This window comes from Bos grunniens, chromosome 1, assembly GCF_055505025.1.
Source record: "Bos grunniens cultivar Pamir isolate PY7600 chromosome 1, Bosgru_T2T1.0, whole genome shotgun sequence".
NCBI lineage: Eukaryota > Metazoa > Chordata > Mammalia > Artiodactyla > Bovidae > Bos > Bos grunniens.
The window spans coordinates 82812148-82825987 of NC_141165.1; the positions used below are offsets into that span (position 1 = coordinate 82812148).

Consider the following 13840-nt stretch of genomic DNA (forward strand, 5'->3'; position numbering starts at 1 on the left):
GGGCTATCAGAGGTGAAATCAGAGAATCACATGGCTATAAAGGGCCTTTTGAAGACCTATAACGCAACTTTGACTGTGTGGATCACAACAAACTGTGGAAAATTCTTGAAGAGACAGGAATACCAGACCACCTGATCTGCCTCTTGAGAAACCTATATGCAGGCCAGGTAGCAACAGTTAGAACTGGACATGGAACAACAGACTGGTTCCAAATAGGAAAAGGAGTACATCAAGGCTGCATATTGTCACCCTGCTTATTTAACTTATATGCAGAGTACATCATGAGAAACGCTGGACTGGAAGAAACACAAGCTGGAATCATGATTGCCGGGAGAAATATCATTAACATTAGATATGCAGATGACACCACCCTTATGGCAGATAGTGAAGAGGAACTAAAAAGCCTCTTGATGAAAGTGAAACAGGAGAGTGAAAAAGTTGGCTTAAAGCTCAACATTCAGAAAACAAAGATCATGGCACCTGGTCCCATCACTTCATGGCAAATAGATGGGGAACAGTGGAAACAGTGTCAGACTTTATTTTGGGGGGCTCCAAAATCACTGCAGATTGTGATTGCAGCCATGACATTTAAAAACACTTACTCCTTGGAAGAAAAGTTATGACCAACCTAGATAGCATATTCAAAAGCAGAGACATTACTTTGCCAACAAAGGTCCGTCTAGTCAAGGCTATGGTTTTTCCAGTGGTCATGTATGCATGCGAGAGTTGGACTGTGAAGAAGGCTGAGCGCCAAAGAATTGATGCTTTTGAACTGTGGTGTTGGAGAAGACTCTTGAGAGTCCCTTGAACTGCAAGGAGATCCAACCAGTCCATTCTGAAGGAGATCAGCCCTGGGATTTCTTTGGAAGGAATGATGCTAAAGCTGAAACTCCAGTACTTTGGCCACCTCATGCGAAGAGTTGACTCATTGGAAAAGACTCTGATGCTGGGAGGGATTGGGGGCAAGAGGAGAAGGGGACGACAGAGGATGAGATGGCTGGATGGCATCACCAACTCGATGGACGTGAGTTTGAGTGAACTCTGGGAGATGGTGATGGACAGGGAGGCCTACCGTGCTGCAATTCATGGGGTCGCAAAGAGTCGGACATGACTGAGTGACTGAACTGAACTGAATTGAACTGAACGCAACTTTTCTACACTGTCTCCCCTCTCCTCCAGTCCTGGAATGCTACCAATAAGAGCCTAGACAAAGGACGGCCCCATTTGGGAAACCTCCACTTGCAGGAAACTTGCTCCATTCCAAGGCAGGCAGTTCATTCCATCTACCATGGGCTTAATCTGAACACAGACCACTTTACCTTGTAGAGGCCAAATCAAACTTGCTGTAATTTAAGCACCCTTGAAAGTGCTCAAATGTACCCACCCCAGGGCCTTTGTACATGTTGTTCCATCTACCCGAGTACTCTTTCATCTGTCCTCAGATGACCAGGTCCTTCTTATCCTTTCAGTTCAAATCTGTCTACTGCAGAGAAACCTTCTCTACGACTCTTCACTCCATCCTACCTAGTTACCATCCATCATGATAATCTGTGGTTTTTGTTTTGTTTTGTTTTTTTGCACACATCCCTACTTGTGTGTTTATATCTTGCTGAATTCCCCAGAGAACATAAGTCCCACGAAGACTTATGAGAGACTTGCTTCTCTTATTCACCACTTTGCTCTCTTATGATACAATAGTTGTACCATAGTAATCACATTAGTTCATGACAGGCACTCAAACATATGTTGAGTGAATTTATGAATTAATGAATAAATGCTTAATTCTATGCACATTGTAGATATTTAAATACTCAGAACAGAAACCTAAATAATATTTATACCAACTCTCACTACTGACAACTCACAAGTAGTAATCATGGCTTCTTGTGTTGAGAAAAAATATATAAAAAAATAAACAAATTGAATAACGGCTCCCCAAGCCAGCTTTATTCATAGCAGCACTGTCCCTAGTAATCTGTCTCTTTATCTCATGCAAAGGGAATTCATGAAAAGGCACTTAAGTGCATGAAAAATAGATAGCTGTTTCCTGGAGACAGGGCCTGACATAATGGCATAATTATGAACTGTCCTTAAAGAGATCACTCAGCTGGCAAGTAGTCAACCAGGTCCATTGTAAATGCTGTCACAGACCCTCAGAACCAGATGAGCAAGCCTAACAACCAGACATGAAGAATGCACATCTACAGGGTATGTACTGAGCCATGGTACGCTCGCCCACTATGTACCCCTGGGCCAGTAGAGAGCAGAAAAGCCTGGAGAGGGATGAAAGTTGCCACCCTTGCCGGGTCTGGGGACACAGACTCACCTCAGCAACCATGAAAGATGTCTGGGGAGAAAAGCCACAGGTTCTTGGCAGGCTGTGTGCTGGAGCAGAAAACACTGGAGATCTGGGTGGAGTCCTATTCTATAACTTCCAACTGAGTCATATCACCTTCCAGCATCTCAGTATTCCCATCTGTAATTGGAGGTTACTAGTTCCTACACAATCTTTCTCAGAGGCTGGTCCAAAGAATAAAGCCACACCATACCAGATGCTAATGCATGTTGTAATCCACAAAAATGTACTGTGATTTACAAAGCACTGCACAAAGATAAATTACTGATGGCAAATTATAGTAGTTTATAATCATAAATAATTGCTGCAATTACGATTCCAGAATAGGCATCCAAACACCTGGAGGCTGACTGATAAGCACAAGGAACACCTTCATGGGAAAGATGACTTATGCTTTCTGTGCATCTTTTAAAGCCCCAGGCATGGGCATGCAGGAGGTTCACAAGTACCCCAGATGCCCAAGAAGAAAAACCTGGATCTACAAGAAAGGGCACGTTCCCACAAGTCACCATTTGCTGCTCTCAGACAACAAGCTACAGCAATTACTTGAGACATCTCTTAAAGCGCCCTAAGTCTCAAGGATAAATTATTAAAATCTACAAAGAAACTTCCCTACCATAAACAGAGACCAGATCACGATTTCCATCCTTGACTCCAGAGAAGATGTCATAATATGGCTTAATGAGAGGTGGCAATTATAAAGAGACAATGTCAGAAAGCGCCCGTGCCTTAAATTGCTGTTTAGCTGTTAAGTTGTGTCTGACTCTTTTGCGACCCCATGGACTGCAGCCTGCCAGGCTCCTCTGTCCATGAGATTTTCCAGGCAAGAATCCTGAAAAATTGGGTTTTCCCAGGGTTGCCTGAAATAAGAAGCTTTGCACAGAAGGGCTCTTTGAAAATGCATCAAGTCATTAAACTCTGTTAGCACCTACTGTTTACGTAACTCCACTCAGTGCTGCAAAGATAAGTGAGCAGGTAATATTCAGCCTATAGCATGGGGAATAGTGCACCAAGGGCTATAAAAGGGGACCAGGTATTAGAAGAACACATAGGAAAAGGAAATTTTTTTCCTCCTGGGAGAAATACAGGAAAGCTTCATAAGTCAAGTGGCATTTGAGCTGGGAGAAGAAAACAAAACAGAGATAAGATTTCTTTAGAAGCTGAGATTCTTAACTGCATCTGTGAATAGGCTTTTAGGAAGCCCTGCAAAAAAAAAAAAAAAAAGTATATTTAAATGAACGATAAAGTCACACAGGACTTCAAGTAATTGGTATTAAAATACAAAACTTACTTTAAAAAAGACAAATATGTGATAGAGTACCATATGTGATTCTTTATTAATGCAGTCAATAAAATCTAGCAGCAAGTCTAACATCTACCATAATTTCAAAGCAGCGATGAATGTTTTTTGAGACATCTGTAACGTCTGTAATATGAAATGACAATGTCTGTGACTTCTTTTGGCAACAAAAGCAAAATACAGAGATACTGCCAATACTACTATGGTCTGTTACCTACTTTTTTAATGAAAGGAAATGAAATACTGCAGTTGTTGTTTAGTCACTCAATCATGTCCAACTCTTTGCCACCCTATAGACTGTAGCACGCCAGGCTTCCCTGTTCTTCACCAACTCCCAGAACTTACTCAAACTCATGTCCACTGAGTCAGTGATGCCATTCAACCATCTCTTCCTCTGTTGTCCCCTTCTCCTCCTGCCTTCAATCTTTCCCAGCATCAGGGTCTCTTCTAATGAGTCAGTTCTTTCCATCAGGTGGCCAAAGTATTGGAGTTTTAGCGTCAGTCCTTCCAGTGAATACTCAGGTTTGATTTCCTTTAGGATTGACTGGTTTGATCGCACTCCAAGGGACTCGCAAGAGTCTTCTCCAACACCACAGTTCAAAAGCATCAATTCTTCGGCACTCAGCTTTCTTTATGGTCCAACTCTTACATCTAGCCACGACTGCTGGAAAAACCATAGCTTTGACTATAAGGACCATTGTTGGAAAAATGATGTCTCTTCTTTTTAATATGCTGTCTAGGTTTGGCATAGCTTTTCTTCCAAGGAGCAAGCATCTTTTAGCAGTCAATAAAAATAAAGATGTAATTTTTCCCTTTTCAAGTTCAGAGATTCAAAGTTATTGTTTCCAAGGACCCAAGTTAACAAATTCGGATAGAGAAAACGGCCCAAACAAAAGAGTTATTCAGGTAAGGCAGGCCAAACCCTCAAATCTCACCAACAAGAAGGTTCTTCATCCCTCGATCGTTATATTACAAAGTGTCCTGTAATTTCCAAAACAGTATCTTTTTTAAATAAAAAATGAGTGAAAGAGGCTAGAAAACATCTTTCCACAGGTTATATATAGTTTCTTTCTAAAAGTGGAGTAGATGACAGCATGTTGGTAAGTTTATTAAGAAATATACATATATATGCAATAGGATTATGTATGAAAAACTGTATGCAAGTATGAGTGACTGTAAGCATGTTTTATAAACATCGATGCCCAGAAAAAATTGTGCATCAAATATTAATAATAATTAGAATTCAGAGGTGATTTTACTTTTATCTTTGTATTTTCTGTAATTGGAAAATGGGCCCGAAAATACCCCAAAATATTAGGTGATTTAGGGTAGCACACATTCCACACAGTATAAAACAGAGCTGGTACTAGCACTCAGAAACATCCTTCTTTTGTATCTTCAGCTTTAGCACTGAATGCACCTGAACACAGGAGGTAAGCATAATTATTTGCCCCAACTTAACTATTTAGAAACTGAGATTCAGAAACTTGCCCAAAGTCACAGAGAAAGTAACTGGAGAAACTGAGACTAGAGTCCAGTTCTCCTGTCCCTTGAGAATGCAGAATAGTATCACTGTTGAAAGCAAGGGCTTTTGCAACAGCCTGACCTTGGTTAAGTCCCAGCTATGTCACTTAGTTGCTGGTAAACTTGGACAAATTCCTGAATTTTTCCAATTCTAGAGTTCCCCATACTTCTTTACTTCAAAGGGTTATGCTGTTGATGGAAACTATCCAATAATGTGAAACCCTATGACAACCTCTGACATAAAAGAAACATTCTCATCTCAATCACTATGCCTCCCTGTCTCTGTCCCGGAGGAAGGATTCCAGCATTATCTTCCAGAAGCAGCAGATGTAACTGCTCGTTAGGCTCAGCAGCCCAGTTTTAGTCTCAAAAGTCAACTAGGATCAGCTCACTGTGTGTATGTACAGCTCTACTGAACCAGAAATGCACAGTATCAGGCTGAACTGAACATGGGACAGGATGTTGGAGTGCTGAGCAGCCAGTCTGGGGATCTCTAGGGATTCAGATTCAATAGGTCTGAAAGGGGATCAGAGATTCCAAACTGTTAAAAAGCTCCAGGAGAGTCTAAAGAGCTAACATTCAATGACAAGTTCCTGGTTTGACATAAGAGAGTCCACTATTTCTGTGAATACAAAAGGGGCCCAGTCTAATCACAAGCAACGCATCACCCAATGGCTGGCACGACAAGGCCTCATGGAAAGACCAGGGCTCTTCTGTCATGAAGGGCAGTGACTGCCTAGAACAGTGGAGGGAGAGTGGAAACCAACTCAAACTAGAAGCAAAAATAAATGTAGAGGGACTTCCCTGCCCCAGATGCATAATGTTTTCAGAGCTGGAACAGACTTCAAAGATGACTTTGTCTGTTATACAGATACCACCACACATCAGTGACTAGAACGCAAAGGAAGTTACCAAGACTTAGCAACGATTCACAATAAAGCCCCTCAGTAAAGATGGCTGGATGAATTCATTAAGGAAAAGTAACACTCAAACACCCGAAAGACAAGGCTTCAAAATGGCCTACTCCGTAGACACAAAAAGTGCCTAAAAATATGGTAGATCTGACAGCACTCAGAAACACTCAAACACATGTCTGAAAGGAGACAAGAGTGAGCAAACCATTCTCATTTTGGAGTTGATGGGCAAGCGGAAGAGGGAGGGGTCTCCCACATGAATTAAAGTTTTTGCTCACTATTTTATTCTTATGACCCTACATACTGTTTGGCAAACAGTATGACATTCAGTAATTACTTGTTGAATGCATGAATGTAAGAAAGACTTGTATATGTATGGCTGAGTCCCTTTGCTGTTCACCTGAAACCACCACAACACTGTTAATCGGCATTGTTAATACCCCAATACAAAATAGAAAGCTTTGAGAAAAGAAGAGAGACAGGACAAAAGAGACCATCTCTGCTCCTGCAGGCTAAGCAGGGCACTGAGTGGTACAGCACTCCCCAGGGAGTGGGGCCTCTTTGGTTGTCTGGTCCAGAAATGACACAAACAGACTGCCCACGCAGTGGAAGGAACATGAGCTTTCGGGTCAGACATCCTTTTACGGGTTCAAACGCAACCTCTGTACGGTCTTGGCATAAGTACTTGACCTCTTTGAGCCTCAGTGTTTCATCTTTAAAAGGGGATAATACCATTTACTTCACCTCTAAAAGAGGCATGATGATGTTTATCCTTATAAAGTCTCTGGGAAAAAAATTACATGAATAGATTTATGCAAAGTAGCTAGCACAAGGGCCAGCATACAGTATGAACTTAACAAATGGTAATGTGAGTTGGAATTAATCATGCCCTCTACAGCCAGAGCCTTTCTTCTCCTAAGTCACCTCTAAATATACTCTGTAGTCTTTCTGATAGGAAGCTGCAGAGATAATTCTAGTGTTAAGTTCACTAGATTTTCTAAAAATGCCAATTTCTTAAAAATAAATAATAAAATCCTGTATACCTTCCTTTTTGGTTTACAAAGTAACTACATATGCACCCATAACAATTCTGAAACCATGCATTACTATATCCATGTTTAATAGATGAAAATATTACTATCCATGTTTAATAGACAAAATTATTATTATTTGTGTTTAATAGACGAAAAAACTAAGACCACTTAGCCAGCAAGAGGCAAACTAAGACAGGAACTGTAGGTTTTAACATTTATTATAAGGACCATCATTTTCTCAACCTGAAATTCAAAACAAATGATCCTTTTATGGAATAAAATATTCAAATTCAGATTGCTCCAGGACTCACCTCAGATGCTGCCTGGATTACCCTAATACTTACAGCTGAAATCAGAAACAAATTTCTGAAAGAAGAGGGAATACTTTGTTTTTAAACAAAGTCCCTCCTTTGGATTTAATGCATCAACTCTTTATTAAAAAAAAAAAAAAAAAAGACCTAGAATCAGGCCAATGTGAGATTTAGCAACCTCTTCCACTTATTAGCCATGGAACCCTGGATGATTCTTAATCCTAGTAAATTTCAATATCTTTATCTGGATAACAGGAAAGCAATACCTACTTCTAAAGTTATGTGAAATTCCAGGCACCAAGAAGGCAGTCAGTAAGTGATGACTCCTCTAATGACCACACCATGGTACTGACCATTTGTACTGAAGGGGAAGTATACGGACTGCTTGTTTCTTCCTGGTTCTTCTAGCTTCTGCGTAACCCCTGTTCTGCATCTGTTCAATAGGGATACAACCAGTCTTCATCCAACTTCAGCAGGGGAATGAAGATAACAAAAGAGCTGGCAGAGATATTATGCAAACACCAAATATTATTAAAACATTAATGAACTCTGGCAATTTCCCTGAATTTTGATAAATGGCGTTTATTATGCACTGCCTCTCCCACAATTTGGGCTCTCAAATATTAACTAGATAATAACAGCAATCATTCTCCAAAAAGACCAAGGTGTAGAGAAATAAAAAGCGAATCTAGATGACTCCCACAAACACGTACTTCCAAAGGAATCAGAATCTCCGGACAGAGAATGTTAGGACAGACCACAAAGCCACTGTGTGACCAGTAGTGGGCTCAGACCTATTCCATAGCATATGCAGACCTCCACTTTGGTAGGGCAGTGGAGTTTCCTGGTACTGACAGGTCACTGTTTATGACAACAGTCTATATCACCACTTTGCTCTTCTGCATAAAGTTAGCTCCAATCTAGATAAAACAAAAAGGATCTTGGAAGCTGGGGGTGCTTATTCCAGGCTAAAAGTCTCAAACAGAGAGTGGCTGCTCCTGCCAATAGCCTAAAAAGAGAGGTAGTGTTATCCACAGTTCCATTAAAGAGGTTTGCACCAAATTCCCCTGTCATTTCATTCTGTGTGAGGGGATAATGTTTTTAAGCTGCTGACAATCCTCAGGTGCTGCTCCAACAGAAGCAGAACAAAGCCAGGAGGACGCAACCCCACATCTCCCCTCACCCCAACTCACAGAAATAAGGGCCTGGTCCCACCCCTGTAACACCTTAACAAGCTGAGGGTTATTAAGACACCTCATTCGCATATTCATTAAAGACTCTGAGCTGTGGCAAGTGAAACAAAGTGCACAAAAAGAGATTTTGTTTTTTTAAGCCCAGCGAAAATCCGCTTTAGAAAAAGTAAATCCACACAGGGACCCTTGCTGTCGCCAAACCTTCACTTGTCTAGAGCAGCCAGCACCTCATTAAAGGAAAGCAAGCAACACACAAATGAATGCAGCACCGCACACAGGCAGGCTCATTTCGCCATCTGCCTTCTAGTGTCCAGAGGGGTAAGAGGCTTAAATGATATTCTCCTGAATTTTTCTCTCCTGCAGGTGGAAACATCAGATTCCCAGGGGGCGAAAAAGACCGCTCTTGCAAGATCAAGTGGGTAAAAAGGAATAAAAGGGAATTTCGTTTACCTGTCAACACACTCATGACATTCAACACAAAATGAATTAAGCAATAATTCATTTGCCATTCATATCTGGGTAAATTTGTGAAATCAGTGTATCAGCTGTGGGGTTAACACAGAAGTTCCTAATGAGCTGGGCGTTTAAACTTAACCCCTTCCCATAGCCTCCCCTTTTCTGCTCCTTGAGTATCCCTGACTGATGGTGACCAAGCACCTTTTCCTAGTGAATGACCTAGAGCAGGAGGCATCGGAATTGATTTGGGGGCTGTAAAAACACAACGGGCAATTTCCATTAGACACGCTGAAGAGAGAGGCAATGATTAAACAACTTAAATAACTGCCCTGAGCATTCTCTGTGTATCCTCACCCTTCTGACAAGCACCGTGCTGGTTTTCAGATCTTGAAAGCTTTGTAAGCTTGTAAAGTTTCCCTCTGGAATCCCATCCCACCAGAAGATTAGGGAGTAATTTAAACACACGCACACACATATACACACCCCACATTTATCTAAATACTAGCTGAATCGTCGAATATCTCAACAGAGTGCTTTCCAACCTCATACACAATCTAGGAACACTTGGGGAGAATGGAGCAAAAGGTAAAATCCAGCCCCAAGTTTTAATGTGCTTCATACAACTTCCCAAAACGTTACTACCCTCCGCGGCCACACGTTCAACTTGTATTACCCACTTCTTGGGCTGTGGGGAGGACGCAAACCGAGACGGAAGGTACACTCTGATAGAACTAGCAACGAGAGGAGGCAGCCGGATGAAATCCAATAGATGGCAGGACGAAGGGAAAAACTCAAGTCTTCCTCTGCAGTCAAAGACCTTTTCAACGAAATTTTCCACTACCTGGTAAATTGCCCAAGAATGTGTTTGTCTAGCTCACAGAGACGCGAGGCAGGCAGCGCTACACTGGAGTCCCAGTTCGGTGGAGTGTTAACCCCCAGGCCACGTACTGCATAGCAGCCAGAGTTGCCTCGGTGAGCCGCAAGCTACGTGGGAGGCTCCCACCAGCGGGCTCTCACAGCAATACCCCGAACTACAGGATACTAGGGGGTTATTCGATCGCCCTGCCCGGCTCAATTATTTTCCTATACACAACATTCAACAATCTGTTAAGGACCTGTAGGTGCCAGGCTGGGGGATGGGAGAGGCAGCTTTATTCTAATCCAAACGTCGCCGAGGTTCGAAACCCAGGACACCTCTCTCGGCCAGCGAACAGACAGAAAACAAAGAGCAAGGGGCTGGCGATCCTCGGGGTCAGAGGTCTAAGCGCGGTCATTTTCGAGCTGGGAATTAGGAATTCCAAGCTTAGCAAGAACCCTGGAGAAGCACCGGAAATGCTTTCAACCGCTTCAATGGGAAATCTATTTGCAAATCAAAGTTGCAGGAACTCCGGGCGCCCAGCCTACTCGAGCGGGTTACTAGGGAACACCCAACAAGTTTGGCCACCGGGGGCTCGGCGTGACAGCGCCGCGCCGCAAGACTGCTCGCAACTTGTCGCTCGGGAGCCGAGCCAGAGCCCCAAGCTGTCTCCGCTCCCCGAGCTCCAGAGAGGACCTGAGACTCGGCGCAGGGAAGGAGCAAGTCCGTGCCTCCGGAGACAAATCCCTTCATTGAAGGCGCCGCGGGTTCTCATCTGGACCGCACGGCTTCCAGAGGTTTCCCCTCAACAGTGAGCCGTTTCACCACCAACGCTTCACCTGCCTACCACCCCCAGTCGGCGAGAAATTAACAAAAGAGTCAGTAGTCGGGGGCGGTGCGGAAAAGGGACCCGGGGCAAAGTATAGTTAGGAGGGAAGGGAAGGCGGCTCAGGTTGCGGCGGAGAAAGAATGGAAAAGGCAGAACTGAGATGGGTTATACCCCAGGCACCTGGCTCCGGGAAGAAAATAAGGAAAGAGCGCACGAGAAGGGGGAATGGGTTCTTTACCCTGTTTCCCATCACTCTCTCACACACACACCCCTCTCTTTTTCCTCCTTACCCAGCATGGAAAAGATGAAATCCTTAGCTGTGTGAATCTCCAGTGCTCTCTGGTCGTCATATTCCCGCTGGTCGTGCTTCGTAAATTCTTGGATGAGTTTGTTCAATTCCTCCACCCGAGCTCCCGACCTGAAATCCAGCTCCGGGAACGCAGGCTTGTTGTTACAGCCTAGGGAGGCTGCCTTGCTGGCGGTGGGAGCCGCCATCTTCATACAAAACGCGCCGAGTAGCAGCTCCGCGGCGGCGGCAGCACCCACCCCCGCCCCCCCACCCAGCCCCCCTGGGCCTCCTCCCCTCGTCGGCTCCTTGGCTGTGACCCCGGCCCGTGGGCGGGCTGGCGGGCCGGCGTCTAGGCGGGCGGTCCCGGCTGGGTGCGCTCCGGGCGTACGGGCTTCAGGAGGATCTGGACTGCAGCTAGAGTGCGTGTGTGGCCCCGACACCCTTTCCTGCGGCCCCAAGCCGGCCCAGATGCAGTAGGTCCCTGCCCTCCCCTGGCCCTCGCTGGCCCCGACTATAGCGGTTGTAGAGCCAACCTAAGCCTCCCCCGGGCGAGGAAAGTGAAGTGGAAACAATGTGAAATTCACCAGCTCTGAAATCAACAAGCTGCAGGCTCCGGTGTTACGGAGCCAGCGCCAGCGTCCCCCATTTAAAGGGACAGCGCACCCAGTGGAAAGAAAAATAAATAAATGACAGAGGTCTGCGCTCCATACCACTTGCCAATCTGTAGTCGGGCAGACGTGAGAGATGTAGATGTATTCTTTCTTTGCCTCCACTCCCTTAGGGGGCAGGGATTGCCAAGCGCCTTCAAGGAGAAAGAAGCCTTCCTCTGTCTGATTTTAAGGGCGGTGTCCTGGGCGAGGGCATCCCTATGCGAGGTTTCCGTCTCAAGAATTCCAGCGCCTTTTGATGGTGAAGGAGCCCGCCTTAAGGAATGTAAAAACCAACCTTCTGCCCTCTTCTGCACAGACTGCCAAAAATATTAGGATTAAACGTATAAAAAAGAGTGTCCTCCCTGTCCCGTACAGACATTCCCATTAGCCACTATAGTATTCCTACTTTTGCCCTAGGTAATCAAATTTTCCTGGATAACATCTTATTAAACTTAATATAGTGTCTTAATGATGTTCAGCCCGTTCCAATATTAAGATAGGAAAACCGAAGTGTAGGCGTGAGGAAGGGGAACATAATTAATTGCCCCACGTTCCAGTGAATGTTCAATGACGTGGTGAAAATTCTCAAACAGATAAAATTTGAGCTTCTACTATTTGCCAGGCAGAGTGCTAGAATCTCCGTGGACAGTGATAAGACAAAAGACAAGGTTCCTGAGATGGAGCCATACTCAACAAGGCAGATTCTACCTAAGTCCAAGGTCCTTCAGATGTTTTTACCGTTTATGAGCTTTTTGACTCCGACAACTAGGAGGCCTCCTACTCGTTGTTGTTCAGTTGCTAAGCGGTGTCCAACTCTGCGATCTTAGAAAAGGTTTATCTTCCTTGCTAGTTCTCCAAAATCCAACTTGTCTCTATCCCATAGGCTGGATATAAGAGCTTTTTCTTACCTGGGTTCTCATAGCCAAGAATACAAACTCTTCTGTTAATTTAGGCTCTGTCTTTTCCTATAAAATAGAGGTGATTAATTCCTATCTCATAGGTTGTTTTGAAGATTACATGAAATAAAGTGGGCCAAGCACTTAGTGAAATACCTGACACAATAAGTGCTTAATTAAATGTTAGCTACTACAATCCCTGGGTCTGGAAGATCCCCTGGAGAAGGAAATGGCAACCCACTCCAGTATTTTTGTCTGGGAAACCCTATGGACAGAGGAGCCTGGCCAGGGCTACAGTCCATGGGATTGCAAAAGAGTCAGACACAACTTTTAGCAACCAAAACAAGGACAACAACAAACCATGGAGGAGAAGGGTAAAAAAGTTTTTGTTAAGTGAATTGGTAATTTCTTTTTTTCTTTACAAATTAAATGACTGAGTCAATTCCTTCTATGCTTTTTTCTGTAAGCTTTCCCTAAGACCCTCCCCCAAGCTGGTGGCAACATCTTTCTCCTTAGAACCTCCACTGCACCCTTTCAGAAACTTTCATATGCCGCTGATGAATTTTGACCTACTTTTATCATTGTTAATGCAAGTTTCAAACTATGAACTTCCCTAGGATGACTGCATCTTACTCATCTTCAGATTGGTCCCTGCACAAAGGTCCTCAGTGTTTATTGCATCAGGTGTTGAATGAAGAACTTTGGCATAACCAGTTAATTTCTTTTGGGGTTTTCTTCTCTTTGAAACAAGCTTTCTCACCCAGCTAATATTAAAGAGAGAATATACATGCCCAGCTGAATGCTGGTGCGCTGATGAGGGAGTTACTTAAAACCCTGGCTTTTGCAGGTCTGCTGTGCTGCCCTGATTTCTCACCTGTGAGAGTATTGCCATTATTTGTGCAGTGGAATAAACTATGTAAGCGGTTGGAACCACGATACAAATCGATCCACTCCCATCTGTCAGTTCTTCTCTCAGGATCAATGATAGCCGTCAGTAAGACAGCTGGTTGAGGCACAATCATTTCATGGATCAGAATGATACTAGTTCACCCATTCAAGCAATAACCTCCAACCTAATAGAGTTTGAAAGAATTCAGGCAAAAATTTAAAACACTCTTTCTTTGTTAATTTGCCAAAGTGTGAATGATCCAATGCTCCTCCTTGTGATACTTACAGTCATAGAGATAAAACAGGTAGTAGGAATTATGCCTTGTGACTCAGCCATGAGTCTT

The 13840-nt window shown here is 43.7% G+C and overlaps 1 protein-coding gene and 1 long non-coding RNA gene across 4 annotated transcripts in view; one reads left to right on the forward strand and one right to left on the reverse strand.

Annotated features, from left to right (window-relative positions):
• MB21D2 (Mab-21 domain containing 2) overlaps positions 1 to 11274 on the reverse strand; it is a 121495-nt gene extending 110221 nt beyond the window's left edge. The window contains exons 1-2 of one of the 3 annotated variants that reach the window (XM_086319773.1): positions 11064 to 11185; positions 7793 to 7937 (exon numbers count right to left, since the gene is read on the reverse strand). Coding sequence is in view for 1 of the 3 variants with exons in the window: in XM_086319763.1 (XP_086175889.1) it covers positions 11064 to 11274 (211 nt within the window). In the remaining 2 variants the exon portion in view is untranslated. Of the gene's footprint in view, positions 1 to 7792; positions 7938 to 11063 lie in introns of all 3 variants that reach the window. The other 2 variants (XM_086319763.1, XM_086319782.1) reach the window with 2 other exon arrangements.
• Positions 10297 to 13379, forward strand: LOC147379760 (uncharacterized). Its single transcript, XR_015134021.1, has 2 exons — positions 10297 to 10822; positions 11068 to 13379. It is a non-coding gene; the product is annotated as an uncharacterized LOC147379760 (long non-coding RNA).
• The last annotated feature ends 461 nt before the right edge of the window (positions 13380 to 13840 follow it).